At 42.1% G+C, this 21,968-nt stretch overlaps 1 protein-coding gene across 6 annotated transcripts in view; it reads left to right on the plus strand.

The window, feature by feature from the left end:
- The window catches only part of LOC111980801 (BRCA2-interacting transcriptional repressor EMSY), a 44,603-nt gene extending 25,072 nt beyond the window's left edge, over positions 1–19,531 (plus strand). For all 6 annotated transcript variants that reach the window (XM_024011792.2, XM_024011793.2, XM_024011794.2 and 3 more), the window contains 9 exons: positions 4,207–4,343; positions 7,208–7,384; positions 7,907–8,111; positions 8,479–8,652; positions 15,496–15,654; positions 16,151–16,308; positions 16,584–17,147; positions 17,856–18,290; positions 18,417–19,531. In XM_024011792.2, the coding sequence (XP_023867560.1) occupies positions 4,207–4,343; positions 7,208–7,384; positions 7,907–8,111; positions 8,479–8,652; positions 15,496–15,654; positions 16,151–16,308; positions 16,584–17,147; positions 17,856–18,290; positions 18,417–18,617 (2,210 nt within the window). In that variant the 3' untranslated portion in view covers positions 18,618–19,531. The remainder of the gene's footprint in view (positions 1–4,206; positions 4,344–7,207; positions 7,385–7,906; positions 8,112–8,478; positions 8,653–15,495; positions 15,655–16,150; positions 16,309–16,583; positions 17,148–17,855; positions 18,291–18,416) is intronic.
- Positions 19,532–21,968: the final 2,437 nt, after the last annotated feature.

Below are 21,968 nucleotides of genomic sequence, written 5' to 3' on the forward strand. Positions count from 1 at the left end.
TGGCATTGTCATGCTGGAGGGTCATGTCAGGATGAGCCTGCAGGAAGGGTACAACATGTGGGAGTAGGATGTCTTCCCTGTAACGCACAGCGTTGAGATTGCCTGCAATGACAACAAGCTCCGTCCGATGATGCTGTGACACACCGCCCCAGACCATGACGGACCCTCCACCTCCAGTTGACAGTGAGAGGACGTTTCTTTTTTTTTGCTGATTTGTGACCCACCGCCTTTATTTGGTCTTATGCAGTAAGCTTTAACTTGTAAGAAAAAGAACTTTCTGATCAAATTAGAAACGTATAATATCTGAAAATATAGCTAGGCTCTTACCCGTATACATGGATGAATGCTTCACGGCAGACTTAAACCATTTTAACTCAGTTTTGTTTGTAGCTTGTTTGGCCAGTGTTGTCAAGTCTCTCCGGTTCACACTGACTGGCGTGTGCAGAAAGTAGCCCGTCACTTTTTCKAACTAATCTGTCGATTAGCGCCTGCTAAAAATTCAGGGCATCAGTGTTGTTGAGAAAAGTAGTTGAACTTTTGTAGTTCCCKATGGCTAACGTTATATCTTTCAAAAACGGTGTGGTAGAAAGGAATATCAACATACTGAGCAGCTCACATTATAGATAGAAGCATGCTACATGGCAGACCAATCCAAACTCATCTCATGTCCAGCCCATCCATTATCTCAGCCAGCCATTCCTAGCGGGAAGGTTCCTGTCTCGTAATTTAAGCTCGTTATTTATTTTACTGATGGAATACAAGTTTGTTATTAATGCACATGAAAGTTCACTTGTTCCAGAACACATCTGCCCCAAAATGCTTTTTTAAATTATTTTTTTATGTGTATGTTCAAATGCCTCTCCTGTGAAGTAGTGACGTGCGACATACGCCTAGTTTCCTGAAACGAGTCACGTATGTATGTATGTATGTATGTATGTATGTATGTATGTATGTATGTATGTATGTATATAAACAGTGGGGAGAACAAGTATTTGATACACTGCCGATTTTGCAGGTTTTCCTACTTACAAAGCATGTAGAGGTCTGTAATTTTTATCATAGGTACACTTCAACTGTGAGAGACGGAATCTAAAACAAAAATCCAGAAAATCACATTTTATGATTTTTAAGTAATTAGTAGGCAAGTCAGTTAAGAATGAAGGCTTAGTTACAAGGACAGCTTACTCCTTCCTCCCCGTTGGGAGGCACTGGTCTCCCGTGTKCCCCGCAGGGATTCTTTAGCTAAATAGCCCAGTACTGTGCTGCCGACCGTCACGTTGTGCAGTGCCATATTTTCCGTTCCATCCTAATTGAAACCCAGAGGGATTTTCGTTTTTCTTGGAATAGAAAAAACATAATATTAATCAAATTAATTAAGCAAGTACCAGTCAAAAGTTTGGACACATCTACTCATTACAGGATTTTTCTTTATTTTGACTATTTTCTACTTTGTAGAATAATAGTGAAGACATCACAACTATGAAATAACACATATGGAATTAGTTAAGAACAAATTCTTATTTACAAGGACAGCCTACTCCTTCCTCCCCGTCTGGGATTTGAACCCCGGTCTCCCGCATTCTGCAGTACAGACATGGCATGCTCTCCCTTATGTAAGGAATTAGGCACATGTTTACTACAGTATGTATTGTAGGCTGCACAGTAGTCTAATCAACAAATGCAGGTGGCTTATATCTTCAAAATGCTTTATCCAAATGTAAAAGCATAGAGTGTACAGTACTGTATTTCTTCATCAGCATCTTTATGCTTTCGNATGCAGGTGGCTTATATCTTCAAAATGCTTTATCCAAATGTAAAAGCATAGAGTGTACAGTACTGTATTTCTTCATCAGCATCTTTATGCTTTCGTTAATCAAAAAATGATAAAAGCACTCTTTTTCAAAATGCAGATGTTGATTTAGTTATGGATCCATAACGAATTACTATGGGAATAAATGTCACTGATTTACAGAAATATTGGAACAAAGTTGTCTAATAAAGGCAAACAATTTTGAATCATCCAGTCCTCATGCTGTAGCCTAATCCCGACCGTATAGCGCCATCTTTTCCATTTCATCCTAACGGAAACCCTGAGGGTTTCGTTTTTTTTTTGGAATAGAAACACCATAATATTAATCAAATTAATTAAGCCAAATGTCTTTATCAATCCCATATACTATGTTATTACAAAAAAGGTTTTAAATTCTCTGGTTATGCCAATATGAAAGACTATCAAATGCTTCTCAAAGATGCCCTCTGGTGGTCAAACTAGCACTAACTTGCATTAACAGAAAAAATGTCTGACAATTAGATAACGTGCCACAGAATGCTGCAGCAACCCACAAGGTGTGTATGACACAACTTTTAAAGGAGGAACCACTGTAATCAATACACAATTAGGTTATTTGATGCAAGGGTATTTATACTTTTGCCTTTTTATAAAATTAGCCTACATTATCACATCTTGCTCGCTCAAGGCAATTTAGCCCTGTCTTGCAAACGAAATCCCCTGCGTCATCTTGTAAATTAATTGTCATTTTTCTACCTATTTTTGAGAATGTAAATGTAGGCTAATAATACATGTAATAATACCATATTTGATATACCCCAATGAAAAATTGGACATTGAGCATAAATTACATTTTGATAGCCTAGGTACTGATGCATCTATCTATTATATCTGATTTTACAAGGATATGTTCACTGTCATCTGGCTACTGTAGGAAAGTTGCAATCTAATGAAATATTTGTCACATAAATTAGCCTTTATCCAGTATGTGTCATCCTATGAAGTGTACATTATGTTGCACACTCACTGGTCTTTCCCTCTAATTTTAGAAGACATATTTTGCYGTAATGATCTGATCACACCATGCAACGAGGGATGTAGCCTACAGTCAGAGACAAGATGGACAATGTTTATTGGCAGGTGAAATGATGTCCAATGGGGTTGCAAGGTAAAAGTGGGAGGTGGGATTAGGTTGCCTCCTTTCTTCCTTGCTTGGCAGAGTTCTCAGAACCCACAACCCAAATTTATCACAAAATGTATATGCCATATCTCACAATCGATTGGACTTCACAAGTTTAGTATTTTCGCTGACATAATGTTTTTTGCGTTATTCCACAAWATTCTATCTAGCGCAGCAGTGAGTGGGGCGCAGTATAACCCTGTGACGTAGCTCTAGCTCTCTCTCCCTGAGTGAGAGGGGTGTGCACTTTTAACAGACAGTCAAACAATGAGTCAGAGGGGTTTAGGAACATGGACACATTTTTGAAAAGTGCCAATATTCCCCTTTAAGTAGCAGCCTACCTGTTGCGTCTTGGTGTTGTAGCCTGTCCTTCCCATTTTAACTTTTAGTTCTGTCATTTTATTTTCATCTTCCATTGATTAGCCTAGATATCTCCTAATAACTTGCCACACTGAGGCTCTAGCTCTGACTGTTGCCTAGTGCCGGTTGTGATGACTTGTGATTGGACGACAACCGCAACAAGCTACACAGATTACTCTCGTGAAAAACGAGAGCAGCAGTAGCATTCATTTAAAAATATATATCTTTCTTCGCGGGATGCGAGATGTAGACCATCTACATTTAGAATTTTTCCTTATTGTTTTAAAGGAAAATAACTTTTTAAAAGATTGGCAATTACCTTAGTAGTGTTACTAGAGTTGCAAAGAGAATAAATATAACCAGTAACGTTTACAGAATTTTGGAAGCTTTCAAGGATTTTGGTTAATAGTCAGAACATGTAAAATATTTTTTTTTATATGAAAAATAGAATCACAAAGCTGTGAAACATTATCTTATGTATAACCCATTACCATTGTTGTTTAATACAAAGATTTCTGCGTGTGTTATTTTAGTACATAATATCTTTGTTGTAAATCATTTGGGCCCTAACTGGTGTAACTAGTGAAATAAGTCAATAGTTGGAAGAAACTCATGGACACAGATATAGAAAAATATATTAATAGATATTTTAAAAAGTTAAGTAATTTACCAACGTTTACATAGATTACAAATATTATCTGTTAGTTACCAAAAACWAATTTAAATTCTGATAATATTGATAAATTATCGGGTGTTTTGCAACCCTAAGTGTTACCAATTCTGACGGACAATTCTGCAACTAAATGTTCAAAGTATAGTGACTTAAAAGGTTGTGTTTTGGCAAACCTTTTAGATCTTCTTTGCCCCWCCATTGCAGGTACAACAACTAAGATCACCACCATTCCCATGACGTCCAAGCCCAATGTTATCGTGGTGCAGAAGACTACTGGCAAAGGAACGACCATCCAGGGTCTGCCTGGCAAGAATGTGGTCACCACATTATTGAACGCAGGGGTCAGTTCAACATATATTTTTTTATTATTAATGAAGCCATTTTGTGATGTTACAGTTTATCTAGATTGTAATGATTTATTTCAGAATCTTTCAAATGTATTTACCCGACAACTTATTTTAGGTTTACAGGTAGTTCTAGTTTAGCCTTTCCGTCTGATCAGTCTRTTGCTTTAAGCTTCATATTATACGTGAAGGTTTTTAATTTTAGTCATTTAGCAGACACTATTATTAATAGCAACTTAGATTAAGACAACCACATATCACAGTCAYAGTAAGTCAGTGCTRTTAAGAAAAGACCAGTGAAAGTGTTGGTGCAAGAAAGGCAAATGACTATGGKAGCGTCAGAAATGTCMCCCTATTCCTGTTATAGTGCACTACTTTTGACCAAGGCCCATAATGGCTCTGGTCAAAAGTAGTCCACTATATCGGGAAACGGGTGCCATTTGGTACGTATGCTAATTATGGCTGTCAAAGTTAATGCTAGCTTTAATGCGTTACAATTTTTAACGTCGTTCATTTTGTTGACGCCATTARCGCATTTTTCTTWGTTTGACCCCCTGAACCATCCTTATTTCAAATTCAAGCCCCGGCAGCCGATGCGMTAGTTTGACAACTAGTTTACTAGCTAGCTACTTGTATGACTGAATGATGGATAATGCTAGTAAGGGGCTTTTAAATGGCAAATTCTATTTTAAAACCCTCCCAGATGGCTCTCTGGATAAAAACCAAATTAATTTGTATCTACTGCAAGGCTGAATTTGTTTCAGCACCGAAGTACATCGAGTCTTCGTTATAATTTACAACCGAAACAGACGCCAGAAATACAAGTAACGTGACTAGTAGCAATGTAGAACATCTTCGGCAGGCTAAGCTGGAAGAGTATGCACGCAGGAGGCCTGTGGACAAGTCGACGAGCAGCACATAAGCAATAGCCAAGTGGATAGCTACAGCTTGCAGGCCAGTCGACATTGTGGAGGACGAAGGCTTGAGGGGTATCATTCGGATCTCCTCGAATGACTCAACATGAGTTACCCTCGAGCCACAAGAATTCACGAGCTGTATGAAAGCGAGAGGGCCATGAAAGGAGTTGAAACATGCAGCRACTGTTGTTCTCACTTGAGACCAATGGACTTTTTAAATGTATTTTTATTTTACCTTTATTTAACTAGGCAAGTCAGTTAAGAACAAATTCTTATTTTCAATGGCGGCCTAGGAACAGTGCCTTGTTCAGGGGCAAAACAACAGATTTTTACCTTGTCAGCTCGGGGATTCGATCTTGCAGCYTTTCGGTTACAAGTYCAACGCTCTAACCACTAGGCTACCTGCCACCTACTTTGGTGAGTAACCACAACTACCTTGGGGTTACTGCGCACCACATCGGTGAAAACTGGACACTGCATTCACACCCTCAGGCCATAATGAAGACAGAAGAGGCACAATGCTGAAACGTACGCCAAGTATTTCATGGATGTGCAAATCAGTGGGAACATTGAAAACAAAGTTACCACACTTTGCACAGACAGTGCATGGAACATGATTGCAGCTGCGAGACATCTTCCTTTTGAACACCTGCCCTGCACCATGCACAGCCTCCGAAGGCCCATCAGTGTCCCTACAGAACAGCGGGATCGACAATGCCCTAGCCAAATGCTGAATTATTTTTGGGCATTTCAAACACAACCCACCAAACGTTGCAGAACTAGGACAACAGCAAGTTGCAAATGGGCAAAAGGAGTCGTCACTTGCACAAGATGTCACAACAAGATGGAATTCCACTTTGCAAATGGTAAAGCGTGTCCACAGAAACCAACAACCACTGACAGATGCTCTGGCCGAACAGAAAACGAACATCACCATGCCAACCACAGCTGAACTGGACAAACTGCAGAAGCTGGAGCCGCTACTGGAGCCCTGCCGGTTATCTTTATCTCAGTGTTAGTGTTATAATAATATTTTGTGTGTGTATGTGTGAGAGAGCTAGTGTGTAAATTGTGTGTGCGAGAGAGAGAGCGGTGTGTCTGTATTAGTCTCACAATTGACTGAAGTGATTTTGAATGATCTTCCATTTCAGGCACTTGACTGAACTACATTTCCTGCTCTGTGTTGTTGCCTGCTTTGTGCCTGCTTTGTGCCATCTCCTTCGGGTGATGGAGAGCTCTGATGATGACCMTGCCTAAGTGGTAAGATTCATGCTGACATTCACAACAGACCTGGAGAAACGCAAGGAAAACACCAACCTCACATGGATGAAGATCGCCACAGCACTCGACCCAAGRTTTAAGGACCTGAAGTGCCTTCCCTGCCTTGTTGTTTTCACTCTCTGGACAAATCGTACAAAAAAGAAGAGAGCAGCGTTATCATCATGTCAACAGGCTTGTTTTGTCTTTGTCACTGGCTTAGTCAAAATAAATAGGAGGACGTCTGAAATGTATAGTCACAGGTTTATGTTCTGTGGAATTCATGACTTTCTTGGACAGGTTTTTGCTCTTTGTGTCCATAGAGACAGGTTTTTCTTCTTAGAGCCAACCCTCCAATAAGTAATTTGGAGAACAATCATTTGGAATGGCTGAAGCTTTAGTGTGTGTGTGTGTGTGTGTGTGTGAATTTGAGGGAGCATTAATAGGCCTACTGGGCGCATTAGTAAGTTACAGGACTTTTGTATTGCTTAAGTTGTTTATGGTGACTATGCCATTAAAAACATTCTGACACAGAATGTTTTGTGTTTCAGTCCCTTACATGCCTATAACTTTTTTTTAAATGGAATAATCTTTATTTAGCACCGAATTTGAGCAGAATTGAATCTCGATTCATTATTTTAATCGTTTGACAGCCCTAATCCTAATATGAATTCTTCTGTGCCTTAGGGGGAGAAGACCCTACAGGGTGTTCCGGGGTCCAAGCCAGCCATCATCACAGCCTCCAGACCCATCACCAAGATGATTGTGACACARCCCAAAGGCATGGGTTCCGGGGTGCAGCCCACCACCACCACCAAGATCATCCCCACCAAGATAGTGTACGGCCAGCAGGGCAAGACCCAGGTCAGTACCAGTCCAGYGACGTCTCAGCCGGTGTAGGGGGAAGTTGCCCCTTGACGCTGGGTCTTGGGTCTGTTTTGTCTTTCCCCCGACTAATGGTTAGGACTGGGGGAKGGGAAACTGATCTTATATCTGTTTGTACCCAGGGGAAACTTCACCCCGTAGAGTTTCAGCCACCCAACAAGTAGTGTCAACAAGTGTGGAGTTTGCACTCAAAGCTCCTTTGTCTTGGATATATTTAATATATTTAAATCTCTTGTCTTGAATTACCAATACATCAAGTCAGTGGAGCTATAATTCAACAAATCAATGCTGTAGCTTTAAGATATTAAGTCCCGACTACTTTATATAGGCACATTAATTAACTGTATGGTGTAAAAAAGGAACACCAGCCAGGACACTTGACAATGGTCTCATCTCTTCTTTACATTACGGAAAAAGTCAAATAAAAAAAACAATTTCCCTGGTGCCATTCACTGAGACTATTCAACATGTGTAATATTTATTAACCTTATGCCTCTCCAGGTGCTGATCAAGCCCAAGCCCATCTTCCAAACAGCGGTTGTGAGCGAGCAGACCAGGCAGCTGGTGAGCGAGACCCTGCAGCAGGTGTCCCGGGTGGCCGATGCGGGTCCTGCTTACRCACAGGAGAGGGCACTCAAGGATGAGTCGGGTGCCATCGCTGAGGACAGGTCCCCGCCTGCCGAGGGCTCCCACGGAAGTGGTCACGGTACGTTGCGTCACTCCACATCACAGAGCAAGAAATCCGTAATATAGTCTGCAGGCTAATTACGGGAACATAAGTCATGGTCAAGTTAAAACTGCTGTGTATAGCTCTTGCATTGTGGTCTCACACAGCCGTTACTACTTCAGCCGTAGTATGAAACTGTATCTATTCTCACTAGTATTCAGCTAAGTTCAACATTTCCCTTCACTTTCTCAAGTTTCAAATGGTAAAAGGTCCACTCACATAATATAATTGTTTCAGTTATTTCCTTCTACTTGAATGCCATGCCTAAATCGACTGGAATCTAAAAGGAATGAACCCAATTTGATATAAAACATGAATTGTAATGGTTGTCATCTTCGATCATCAGACTCCCAGTCCGTAGTGCACATCATCTCCTCCAGGGGTCAGGATTGGGCTGAGCAGCACGAGGTGTCGGTGGAGTCCAGCCCAGCCATCATCTACCAGGACGTGTCTACGGGTGACGTGTCCCAGTCGGCCACCTCGACCATCAAGGCCCTGCTGGAACTGCAGCAGACCACAGGTGACTGACCGTCGTCATCATGGCAACTATCACGCCACTTACCAGGGTTGGGGTCAATTCCATTTCAATTCAGAAACTGAATTTATTGAATTGGAATTGGCCCTGCCACTAACTCTTTTCTCTCTAACTCTTCTCTCTCTCTCATCTCTCTCTCATGTGTCATTAAGCATAGACTCTACAGGGATCGAAATTATGACTTGTCCTCTTGTCCGGGGCAAGTAAAACAAATAATTGAAGGAGATCCAGAATATAGATKAAAAAAGAATCACCCCAAAATCACTATCAAACAATTACTCCGATCAGAATTGGATCAGGTAGCGCACAGCAGGGGAGTGTATGGTTGACATTCTGAGTAAATTGCTTATATTCCTATTTGCTATAGCCTATTTCAATAAATATGTTATAATTAACACAAAGTAAAATAACAATTTAGACAGAGCTAAGAGTCTTACCAAAGCAGTGCAAAATATCCAGTCTGAGAATTGTTTGTTGAGACATTTTCATTGGCTAAATTAAATTAGATCTGTATTTTTAATTGTGTGCTCCGTATTTAGTTTAAGATGGGTTATAAGGGTTTGTTGTAAAATAAATAACATCAGCCTATTTCAGTCATTTGTTGGGTAGGCACTTGCCTAATTTTGGTAATTGCTGCCATATACTGTATCCTGTTCAGAACTTTTGAAGGTTTAAAATATTTCATTCTGTTGAGACATTTTCTTTGGCCAAATTAAGTTCCATCTGTCATGCTGTGTTTGCGCAATATTATAGCCTGCTCCTATATTTGTTATAAACAATGGATTGACTTACTTTTGATATTACCCTAATAAAGTTCAGAAACATTTGTAAAGGTTTGGTATGGCTATTAAGCTTTAGCTACTGCAAACCTGTGATTTGAAGGCAGTGCGCACCAGCACTCCAATTGACTACCACAGTCGAACTTGAGGTGACGAAGAATGTTTCAGGCCTACCAGAGTTACTCCTATAATCAAACAATATAATACTTATTTTTATACAAAATATTCTGATTGAAAATGCATGTCGGTGTCATAGCATGCCGCTGGCATATCTCTATCTTACTGGGGATAGGCCTAACCTTATCTTCCTTTATTTATATATACACTGCTCAAAAAAATAAAGGGAACACTATAATAACACATCCTACATCTGAATGAATGAAATATTCTTATTAAATACTTTTTTCTTTACATAGTTGAATGTGCTGACAACAAAATCACACACAAATTATCAATGGAAATCAAATGTATCAACCCATGGAGGTCTGGATTTGGAGTCACACTCAAAATTAAAGTGGAAAACCACACTACAGGCTGATCCAACTTTGATGTAATGTCCTTAAAACAAGTCAAAATGAGGCTCAGTAGTGTGTGTGGCCTCCACGTGCCTGTATGACCTCCCTACAACGCCTGGGCATGCTCCTGATGAGGTGGCGGATGGTCTCCTGAGGGATCTCCTCCCAGGCCCTGGACTAAAGCATCCCCCAACTCCTGGACAGTCTGTGGTGCAACGTGGCGTTGGTGGATGGAGCGAGACATGATGTCCCAGATGTGCTCAGTTGGATTCAGGTCGGGGGAACGGGCCAGTCCATAGCATCAATGCCTTCCTCTTACAGGAACTGCTGACACACTCCAGCCACATGCGGTCTAGCATTGTCTTGCATTAGGAGGAACCCAGGGCCAACCGCACCAGCATATGGTCTCACAAGGGGTCTGAGGATCTCATCTCGGTACCTAATGGCAGTCAGGCTACCTCTGGCGAGCACATGGAGGGCTGTGCGGCCTCCCAAAGAAATGCCACCCCACACCATGACTGACCCACCGCCAAACTGGTCATGCTGTAATTGTTGCCATTACTTCAGCCAGTTAGAGGAGGTGAGGCTCACACTGTTCTTGGTCAAATGATCCCTTCCATGCATCTAGATACCATAACCTCGAGAGCGGACAGACCAGAACAACGGTTTAGTTTAGGGTATTTCTGATTCAGGAAATCCAGACAAATKATTCACTGTATGACAAATGAATACTTCTAGAGGCGAACGAAACTAACACCTATTTAGGAGAGGTGCTGGCTAGCAGAGTGGAACGCTTACAAAAATAAAGGAGAGCCGCACACTAGAAGCTCAGATGCAAAAATATTTATGTCCAACGTTTCGACAGACAAGCTGTCTTCATCAGGGTATAATGACAAACACTGCGGGATGACTCATTTATATAGTGTCAAAAGACACACAGGTGTCTGTAATCATGGCCGCGTGTGGCCTGATATCATTTGTTAATTCTCATATATTAAAATAGCATGCAAAAAACATAAATGGATAGCGTACGATCATAGATACAATTTGGCTACATAAGTCTAMAAACATTTACAATAGCAAAATCACAAGAATGGCTTCAGATCAAAGTCTACGTTGAGACTGAAGGGAGCAACGGTCTTTCAATTAAAGATCCAAGGCAGCCTCTCGTTTTAAGAATAAATTGTCGGTCCACCCCCTCTCCTAGGGAGGGTGACATTTTCGATGCCAATATAACGTAGAGACAAAATCGAGTGGTTTTCTTCCAAAAAGTGAGCTGCAACTGTGTGTCAAGTTTTTGCACCTAATGATGCTCCGAGATACGTACTTTTAATTTGCGCTTTGTTTTACCCACAATTTTTACCACAAGGACAAGTTATAAGATAACTGTCTTAGTGGAGCACGTGATAACACCTTTTATTGGGATCTGTTTCCCTGTTTGGGGGTGTTTGAAGAATCTACATTTATAAGTGTCATTGCATTGAGCACAGCCATTACACTTGTAGTTTCCATCCAGTAGGGGTGCAAATACACGTTGTGCAGTGATATCTTGGGGTGGTATATCAGAGTTTACCAATTGATCTCTGAGGTTTCTGCCCCGCGAGAATACGACCAAGGGAAGGTCCGAAAACACATTACTGATATTATCATCAGATCTTAGAACGTGCCAATGTTTGAACGATTCCCTTAATTTGTTCAGAGCACTTTGAATAGCGAGTAGTTAGAACGCAAGAATGCTTATTTTTGCGAGACATGACCTTTTTCAAGGTCAGTCTCGTTTTGTTTAGAATTTTCTCAATGGCAGTATTAATCTGACCATTTTTGTACCCCCTCTCCTTGAATTTTCTTTGCGTCTCAGCCATATGTTTTTTGTATTGAGAAAATTGAAAACAAAACGAGACATGACCTTTTTCAAGGTCAGTCTCGCAAAAATAAGCATTCTTGCGTTCTAACTACCCGCTATTCAAAGTAAAATAGACTAGAGACAGGGTTCCCTCATTCAGGGGCAGCACTCTCTCTCCTTCTCGTGGTCTGAATCACACATAGGACTATTGATAAATTATAAACTTCTTCCTAATTTTCAGTGTTTACATATTACATTTAAATGTCACCCAATGTCTCTAGCTTTTCTAGTGAGGGTGAYCAGGCCACACCAGGAAGTTAGAACAGAAGTCAGAGGTCATTCAACCCCATTAAGTGAGTTTTTTTCCCTTTTCTTTCGCTGTACTTCAGACTCATTATTTAAAGACATTTCAAACATTTCGTGTACCAGGTTTACATTGAGTTTTTAGGACATTTCTTATCAAGAGAATTTACACGTGTGCAACCAAAACTCGGACAATAGATACCTACAAAAATGTAATTCCTGTGCCCACTAACAGCAAATAAAAAGACCCCACAATTAATCAAACGGTATTACATTTACATTACATTTAAGTCATTTAGCAGACGCTCTTATCCAGAGCGACTTACAAATTGGTGCATTCACCTTATGATATCCAGTGGAACAACCACTTTACAATAGTGCATCTAATCATCTAGTGTATTAACACCACTAACAAATATTCATAACAGGTGGCCAGGCCTTACTTAATTTGGGAGCTCCCTTAACAGCCGGATCCGGGTACCTTTATACTGTGTAGTACAGTCTCAATAACTGCTCTCCTAAGGCACCTGCCTCAGGAATCCTTACAAAGGGAGAGATACAGAATCATTGGTAAACATGTTAAAAATAAAAAATAAAAATAAAAAACGGGTAGCTTTCCACACCTGGATTGTGCAACATTTGCCCATTTTATTATTTTCAAAATTCAAGCTCTGTCAAATTGGTTGTTGATCATTACTAGACAGCCATTTTAATTTCTTGCCATAGATTTTCAAGAAAATTTAAGTCAAAACTGTAACTTGGCTGCTAAGGAGTATTTACTGTTTTCTTGGTAAGCACCTCCAATGTAGATTTGGCCTTGTGTTTTAGGTTATTGTCCTGCTGAAAGGGGAATTAATCTCCCAGTGTCTGGTGGAAAGCTTCCAGTCAGTTATTCAAACTCAATCAGCATGACAGGGTGATCTCCAGCCTTGTCCTCCGCAACACTCACACCTGTGTTAACGAGAGAATCACTGACATGATGTCAGCTGGTGCTTTTGTGGCAGGGCTGAAATGCAATGGAAATGTTTTKGGGGGATTCAGTTCATTTGCATGGCAGAGGGACTTTGCAATTCATCTGATCACTCTTCATAACATTCTGGAGTATATGCAAATTGCCATCATACAAACTGAGGCAGCAGACTTTGTGAAAATTAATATTTGTATCATTCTCAAAACGTTTGGCCACGACTGTACTGTAGTCATTAAACCACTCATGTTACAAACTATTATTGTTACCTGTTAAGCACATTTTTTACTCCTGAACTTATTTATCCTTGCCATAACAAAGGGATTGAATACCTCGACTCAAGACATTTCAGCATTTCATTTTTTATTAATTTGTAAAAATKTGTGAAAATAATGTGTGTAGGCCAGTGACAAAAAAATCWAAATTCAATCCATTTTAAATTCGGGTTGTAACACAAAAACATTTGGGAAAARTCAAGAAATACTTTAACTTGGTTCAAACATTTTGGGTAGCCTTCCACAAGCTTCCCACAATAAGTTGGGGGAATTTTGGCCTATTCCTCCTGACAGAGCTGGTGTAACTGAGTCAGGTTTGCAGGCCTCATTGCTCGCACACGCTTTTCTTTTGATTTTCCCATGAATGTCAAGCAAAGAGGCACGGAGTTTGAAGGTAGGCCTTGAAATACATCCACAGGTACACCTCCAATTGACTCAAATGATGTCAATTAGCCTATCAGAAGCGTCTAAAGAAGCGCCATGACATAATTTTKGGGAATTTTCCAAGCTGTTTAAAGGCACAGTCAATTTAGTGTATGTAAACTTCTGACCCACTGGAATTGTGATACAGTGAGTTATAAGTGAAATAATCTGTCTGTAAACAATTGTTGGAAAAATCACTTGTCATGCACGAAGTAGATGTCCTAACCGACTTGCCAAAACTATAGTTTGTTAACAAGAAATKTGTGGAGTGGTTGAAAAACGAGTTTTAATGACTCCAACCTAAGTGAATGTAAACTTCCGACTTCAACTGTCGGTATTTAGACCCTTTGCCATGAGACTCGAAATTGATCTCAGGTGCATCATGTTTCCATTGATCATCCTTGATGTTTCTACAACTTGATTGGAGTTCACCTGTGGTAAATAAAAAAAATTGACATGATTTGGAAAGACACACACCTGTCTATTTTAGGTCCCATAGTTGACAGTGCATGTCATACCAGAAACCAAGCCACGATGTCGAAGGAATTGTCCGTAGAGCTCTGTGACAGGATTGTGTCGAAGCACAGATCTGGGGAAGGGTACCAAAACATTTCTGCAGCATTGAAGGTCCCAGAGAACACAGTGGCCTCCATCATTCTTAGATGGAAGAAGTATGGAACCGTCATGACTCTTCCTAGAGCAGGCCGTCCAGCCAAAGGGAGAACAATTCTCTGGTCTGATGAAACCAAGATTGAACTCTTTGTCCTAAATACCAACTATCACATCTGGCGGAAACCTGGCACCATCCCTACAGTGAACCGTGATGGCAGCAGCATGCTGTGGGGATGTTTTTCAGCGACAGGGACTGAGAGACTAGTCAGGATCAAGGGAAAGATGAAAGAAGCAAAGTCCCGAGATATCCTTAATGAAAACCTGCTCCAGGACCTCAGACTGAGGCGAAGGTTCACCTTCTAACAGGACAACGTCCCTAAGCACACAGCCAAGACAATGCAGGAGTGGCTTCAGGACAAGTCTCTGTATGTCCTTGAGTGGCCCAGCCAGAGCCCGGACTTGAACCCGATCAGACATCTCTGGAGAGACCTGAACATAGCTGTGTAGTGACGCTCCCCATCCAACCTGACAGAGCTTGAGATGATCTGCAGAGAAGAATTGGAGCAACTCCCCAATTACAGGTATGCAAAGCTTGTAGCGTCATACCCAAGAAGACTTGAGGCTGTAATTGCTACCAAAGGTGCTTCAACAAAGTACTGAGTAAAGGGTCTGAATACGTATGTAAATGTGATATTTATTTTGCTAAAATGTTTTTGCTTTGTCATTGTGGGGTATTGTGTGTAGATTGAGGGGGGGGGGACAATTAATACATTTTAGAATAAGGCTGTAACGTTACATTTTTTTGAAAAAGTCAAGGGGTCTGAATACTTTCCGAATGGGGGGTGTGTGTGTGTTAGTTATACTATTTTGATATTGATTACTGCACTGTTGGATAGAGTATGCAATTTAAGCATTTCACTGTACTTGTGCATGTGACAATTAAACTTGAACTTGGGACGAAAGTCCCAGCTCCCGACAACTGACTTTTCAGACTGCTCCGAACTCTAATTCACATATAAGCGACAGTACTTTGTCGCCCCACTTCCCTCCAATATAAATGAGTAGTAGGTTATGAGATAATTGTCACTATCAATCTCTGTTGCCCACACAGTGAAGGAGAAAGGCGAGGCCAAGCCCAGGCAGCAAACCATAGACCTGAGCCAGRTGGCTGTTCCCCTTCAGATGGYCCAGGAGAAGAAGCAGCAGGCCCTAGGCTCCCCCGAGATGTCCACTGTAGAGACTGAACCACCCATTAAATATATCACTGCCGGTACGTGACCTGACCACTCAGTATTTCCCAAATGGCACCCTAATCCCTATACAGTAGTGCACTATATCGAGCAGGGCTGTTCAAWTCCGGTCCTGGAGTGCCGAAACACTTCTGTTTTTTGTTTATACCTAGTAGTGAATTGCACTCACTAGGTGTCCCAGGTCTGAATTAGTCCCTTATTAGGAGAGGATGAAAACCAGAAGTGTTTCGGCCCTAAATGGATGTTCACTGCCCTTTCATAATGTGTTGTTTAATACATTGAAGTATATCATACTTAGTCACCACTTAATAATGGTATTACACCATGGATGTAAAATAATGCACTTTATACACAATTGTTGCCTCCGCCCTAACCCGGCTAAAATGAGYTAAGTGGAAAAACAACAGGCTGTTCGGTACTTCCCCATGCTCACTAAGGAATGGCTCGAAGTGAGGCAGTTCATGTCGATTAGTTTTATTCCATGTGTATGACTGTCTTAACTTTGTGCCGGTAAAGCCAGCAGGGCCGGACCATCCTCTGGAGGCTTGGGGGACGTGGTCATGTCCGCTAGCCAGCAGCAGGGGGCRCCCTCGCAAAACACCAGTCACACCCCCGTGGTGGTTAATTCCATCCCTACCTCCTCTACAGTCACCGTCACACGCATTGTCCAACTGGTGAGAGAAATGCCTACCTAGAATGCATGACCTTGTCAGTCTTTGTATTCTTCTTCACCTATGTTTTTTTTAATCAAATACATTTTTTCCCAAATTATACAGTTTATAGATAGTGGATGTTATACTCATTATCTCTGTCATATGATCCCACTGTTCACTGGGTAAGTGTTCCAGTGTATCAATATGCATCCATCTACCAGTATTACATGTTCTGGTAGGCATTAGTTTATTTGACTTGTGACACTAGTCTCAATGATAGTACATTGTTATTCCAGGCTTCGGCGGACCAGCTGATCCACAGTAAGCAGGCGGAGGAAACTGGGATGGAGGAGGGCGAACTGGAGGGGGACACCCTGGACCCCCAGACGGGCCTGTTCTACCGCTCCATCCAACCCGCTGCAGCCCAGCCCCCCGCCCCCCAGCCCCACACACACCCCCACCACCAAAGCCAGTCACACCTGGCGCCCCAGTTGGAGCAGGGCAGACACATACCCCACACCACCCAAACCCCACCCCCACAGCTACACAGCAARCCCCAGATGAGCCTGCCTTCCACCGCCACCGTGGCGAAGAAGCCACCCCAGCTCCAAGAGCAGTACCAGCCCAAGCCTCACGCTCCAGGGCAGAGCCTGAAGGAGAGGCCCTCCTCTGCCTCGGGATCCCCCCAGCTGGCAAGCCTGGGCACCCCCACCAAGCCTCCCTCACTCACCCCCCAGCTCCCCAAGTTGCAGCAGGCGCCCACCTCCCACCACAGGCCCATCCACACACAGCTGTCCCAGCCGCCGCCATTACAGGCCCACCACCCGGTGGGTGCAGACAAGACTCCTGCCACAAGCCAGGTGAGTACCCTCCCTCTTTGATGCACATCCAGGGTCATGTGCCTATTTGATTTATTTTGACATTTTATTTGTCCGGGACAGATCCGGTTGACACAGTGAATCATCAATACTCAGATGCATTGTGCCATAATGCTTTAGAATAGAACTTCATTTAAACTTTATTTGCCCTCAAGATGGATTTTGTCCTGCRCATTTAAAAGCATTTGCAATACACAGATGTACATAGTTCCCATTCCATACAGAAATAAGACGTGTTAATCCTGTGCTTATTCACAGCACCTGTCCCTTGATATGCCTTTAAGATAAAAAAGATAAGACGGAGCTCTGAGCACCGTTGCCTCAATGCTCAATTCCCTTCCAATCACATCATCGTTATTTGTACAGCAGGGCAGGGAGCCTGACAAAACCTTCAAAGCCCTCCACTTATGACCACCTGAAAAGAAATTCCCATTGTTTTTCTTTCAAAAGGAGCACCTGGGTTATAGMGTTTTCCCATGCCCTACTCTAGTTTCAACCATAGAAATATAMTTACTAGAATGGGAAAAGCCCTTTCAGACCATGGCAATTTTACTAACACTCATGGGTACATTCAATATGGCTGCATGTCCACTCATAACAAAATGTTGACTTGAATGTCAATATTTGTTTTAGTAATTATATTTCTATGGTTCCAACCACATCTTTTTTTGCCTCTCTCTCCCAAAAAAGGCGCCAATCATCACCCAGGGCGCCAGCGTCACCAAGATCACCTTCGGCAGTAGCAGCAGCCACCCGTCCCCTCCCGTATCCAGCAGCGGTGAGGCCACTGCCAAGCTGGTCCCTGCCGAGCCCAGCAGCTCAAGCTCGTCCGGTGGCGAGAAGCCCTCTGTCTCGGACATCCTTAAGATCTCCATGATGGAGGCGGAGATCGACCCCAGCGCCGAGCCCATGGTGGTGGAGTCGTCCAGTGACTGCAGCTCCTACATAAAGGCCCTGGGCTTGGGGGCAGGGGGAGGCTCAGGGGCGCTTGGAGGCTCAGGCCCGGTCATAAGCAGCTCAGGGGCCTCCCTTCATCACTCATCCCACTCCAAGCCCCTGCATGACCAGTTTAGCCACATCCAGGGCCTAGCAGCCAAGAGCAAAGAGAACATGGACGTCATTGAGGTAAATTGCTGCGAGCCATATGATAAACATTTCTGTAACATATCTTTTCATAGAACACCACTCATCATCTCAGCTTTAAAAATCTATCAACAATAAAAGCTAAACATGCGTTACTCCACTCCCCAGGTGATCCCTCAGTACTCCATCATGCCAGACTCCAGTCAATCCAACGTGGTGATGGAGCCCAGCGGCTTCCTGGAGATCACAGACTACACCAGCCAGCGGCTGGACGAGGAGAGCGTCATGGAGCAGGAGGTGGACAGCAGCAACGACGAGGCCACCGTTGTCAGCCCCATGGAGGAGGGCTGCCCAGACCAGTCCCAGTGACACCATCACTTGTGACGGGAATGACGTTGTGGCTTTGGTGTGAAGGGGATGATCTTGGTGTGACAGGGAAGATTTGGAAATGATCATGACTGTGTCATCGTGGTTACCTTCTGATGCAGCTGGAACTCTAAGGACTAGACAGCAAGTGACACAAATGTGTGATAACTGCGGAAGGACTTTTCTGTTTTTTATTTTTTTTTAATTGGCAGCAACTTCATAAATATGCCTGGATGAGTCCGATAAGGCTTTGTGAAGAACTTAAAGGCCTGGAAAGGAAAAATATATACATTTTTTTTAAGAGTCAAAGGGAGACCTAAGTTAACCCTAGCTAAGCTGAACGGCTGCCTTGTGTACAGGTGAAGTTGAACAGGAATTGCATCCTGGGGAAAAAGGACAATGGTTTTCGATAATTTCAAAGTGGACATTTTGTATTCACTGAATTGGCATTTTAGTAAAGCAATGCTGTGTTCAGGAGCTTAAAAAGTTGATGTGGCTCTTCTGGTCATTTATTTAATATTTTATTTAACACTTATAGCAAGGCAATATTGAAAACTGGAAATAGGRCCTAGCCTGAAACATGACCACATTTTAAGAACTTCATCTACTTAACTCAACAAAATAAGTAGAGGAGATTGGACTGACCTTGCTGTAATTATGCTGATTCATCGTGCTTGCATAGCAGTATTTGTTGAACACCATTTTTGATTTGCAAAGCCTTTTSTTGTTTTTCAAGGTACATTTTAATACATGACATAATTGTACACATACAGWTTGTTTATAGTGGGCACGTGCATGCTAAATAACACAAATGTAAATGATAAAGTGCTTGTAGTAAGCCTTGAGGAATTAGCACTTTGTAGTTGATACTGTTGGTAAGAACATTGTTGGAAGAAAATAAAAACATTTCACCCATGTTCCTTCAGTGGTGTTTCTGTTTTGTGTTCTCTTTTCGTGTAACGTTTAGAATTTTAATTCGATAAACTTTTATACAAAAACGGAACTGTTTTTCTGTTCTCTCATTTACCTTTACYGCACACAATTTTGCGTTCCCTTGATGAATTTCGTTTTGTACATAACCCKGGGACCTGCAGTCCGTATTAATGAAACAACCTTTCAACATGAGGAAATCACCCATGTTTAAGCGAAACATTTTATTTTGGCTGAATTAAAAATGTTAAATGTCACTGTTTGCCATAGTAGATGCTGCATCATATCATAGGGGTACAAATAAAGCATCAACTGAGAACTTTGTGGGCAGTGGTGGAGGCTAGATGTACGCCATACAGTTTCTAGCCTAAGGCATGTGTACGTTTGGAMGTTTCGGTGGAAACCAGCACCCTTATGATAGTGCCATAATAGTGTGGATTGTATAATGGCAAGCTATATAGGTTTTGTGCGTGTTTACACCAGATAGTTGAGCTAAGTGCTCTGTAAGCAGCAATTGGGGTTAGAGGCTTGCCATTGTGCGTACYAGCCCACAGAGCATCAGTGTACAACTGGCTCATAGGGTGATTTTGCGCTMTCTCTCACCGGGCTTCTGCAAATCTTCCCATGTAAATCTGGGGACTTTCCATATCCGGATATCACTGAAGCGTATTCCACAGGGAGTATACCCAAGGCAGGATGACGTAGGCCTACAACTAGCTCTCCCCTCATTGACTTTGTTGAGGAGAGKTCAGCATTGTGTGCTAACAAATGACATCAGTAGTCAAAAACTGGTTCAAGTGGTTCTGGCTGAACATGTGACAAGCGCCTGTTTTGTAAATAAAAATGATACCTCAAAATTCACTTGAATCTTAGCAGCATGCTAATCATGCCTCAAAGCCTTTGGAAAACTAAGTATGTAAGTACATGTAACCGATGTGAAATGGCTAGCGAGTTAGCGGGATGCGCGCTAATAGCGTTTCAATCRGTGACCTCACTCGCTCTGAGACCTTTGAARTAGTTGTTCCACTTGCTCTGCAAGGGTCGCGGCTTTTGTTGAGCGATGGGTAACGATGCTTCGAGGGTGGCTGTTGTCGATGTGTGCAGAGAGTCMCTSGTTMGAGCMCAGGTAGGGGCGAGGAGAGGGACGGAAGCTATACTGTTACATTGATGCTGTTGACCCGGATCACTGGTTGCTGCGGAAAAGGAGGGGTGAGTGTGACCGATGTGAAATGGCTAGCTAGTTAGTGGGTTGCGCGCTAATAGCGTTTCAATTGGTGACGTCACTCGCTCTGAGACCTTGAAGTAGTTGTTCCGCGGCTTTAATGGAGCGATGGGTAACGATGCTTCGTGGGAGGCAGTTGTAGATGTGCGCAGAGGGTTCCTGGTTCAAATCCAGGTAGGGGGGACACTAATAAAACAAGTGTGTTTTGTAAGAATGGGGAACCACAGACATAATCATTATTGTCTTTTTATTTAGGAATAAAATAAACTGGTGATTTTGAATCTGTCTTACAGAAAGAGCACAGTTCATCCAGGTTTAATTACAAAGTGGATATTTGTCAAATCTGTCATGATTGATGTGTTGTAACAGGCCCGCAATGTGGTTGCTAAAATACAATTTGGATATATTTGGCTGTTTTTGCTGCATAACATTTAAAAGTAGTCCCTTTACAGGTTTAGAAGAAGTGACCGCTAAATGCTAACTCCCATTCGTATAAGTTGGTAGCATAGACAAATCGGTGGTCGTAATCAGTCATTTTTAACTGTAATGCAGTTGATTGGTGATGATGACATAAACATGTATTGGGGTTTACATCCATACAAGCATTATATTCAGATTTTTACATCAACATAGTGTGAAATACACATTTAAACAATTTTGCTGAGGGATAATGAGGAGATTCGGGATCTTTCCCCCACGCATTTCAATGGAATTTCCATTGTTTTAATCGAGTTCCATTGGTCTCTTTACCGCATCAATGAGCATACACTGGCCRTCATGTATTGTTTGCTGCACATATTATTCAACTATGTTTACCCATTACAGCTAATGGGGAACTGCACTCTCTCGCTGACAACAATAGTACTATTAAGCCTTGTTTATTACAGTGTTTATTACACTATGCTTTTGAACATTCAAAGCAACTGAGAAACATCCATGGCAGGAACCTTAGCTTGGCAGGCACCACCACCAATCAGCCTACACCACTGTGCACACACCTGTCATTACTATGACAATTAGCGTAGCCATGTCAGCAAATGACTGCTGTCTGAACACACACATCCGATTTGGTCACATGTAACTTGCTGTTCGGACAGTCAGTATTCCAAAACAGATATGAAAAACAAAACTTATTTGAGCATTAAGGCCTGCAGTGTGAACAGTGTTAACACAGTGTGTCCTTAAGAGATAAGGAAGTGAGG

This window comes from Salvelinus sp. IW2-2015, linkage group LG20, assembly GCF_002910315.2.
Source record: "Salvelinus sp. IW2-2015 linkage group LG20, ASM291031v2, whole genome shotgun sequence".
NCBI lineage: Eukaryota > Metazoa > Chordata > Actinopteri > Salmoniformes > Salmonidae > Salvelinus > Salvelinus sp. IW2-2015.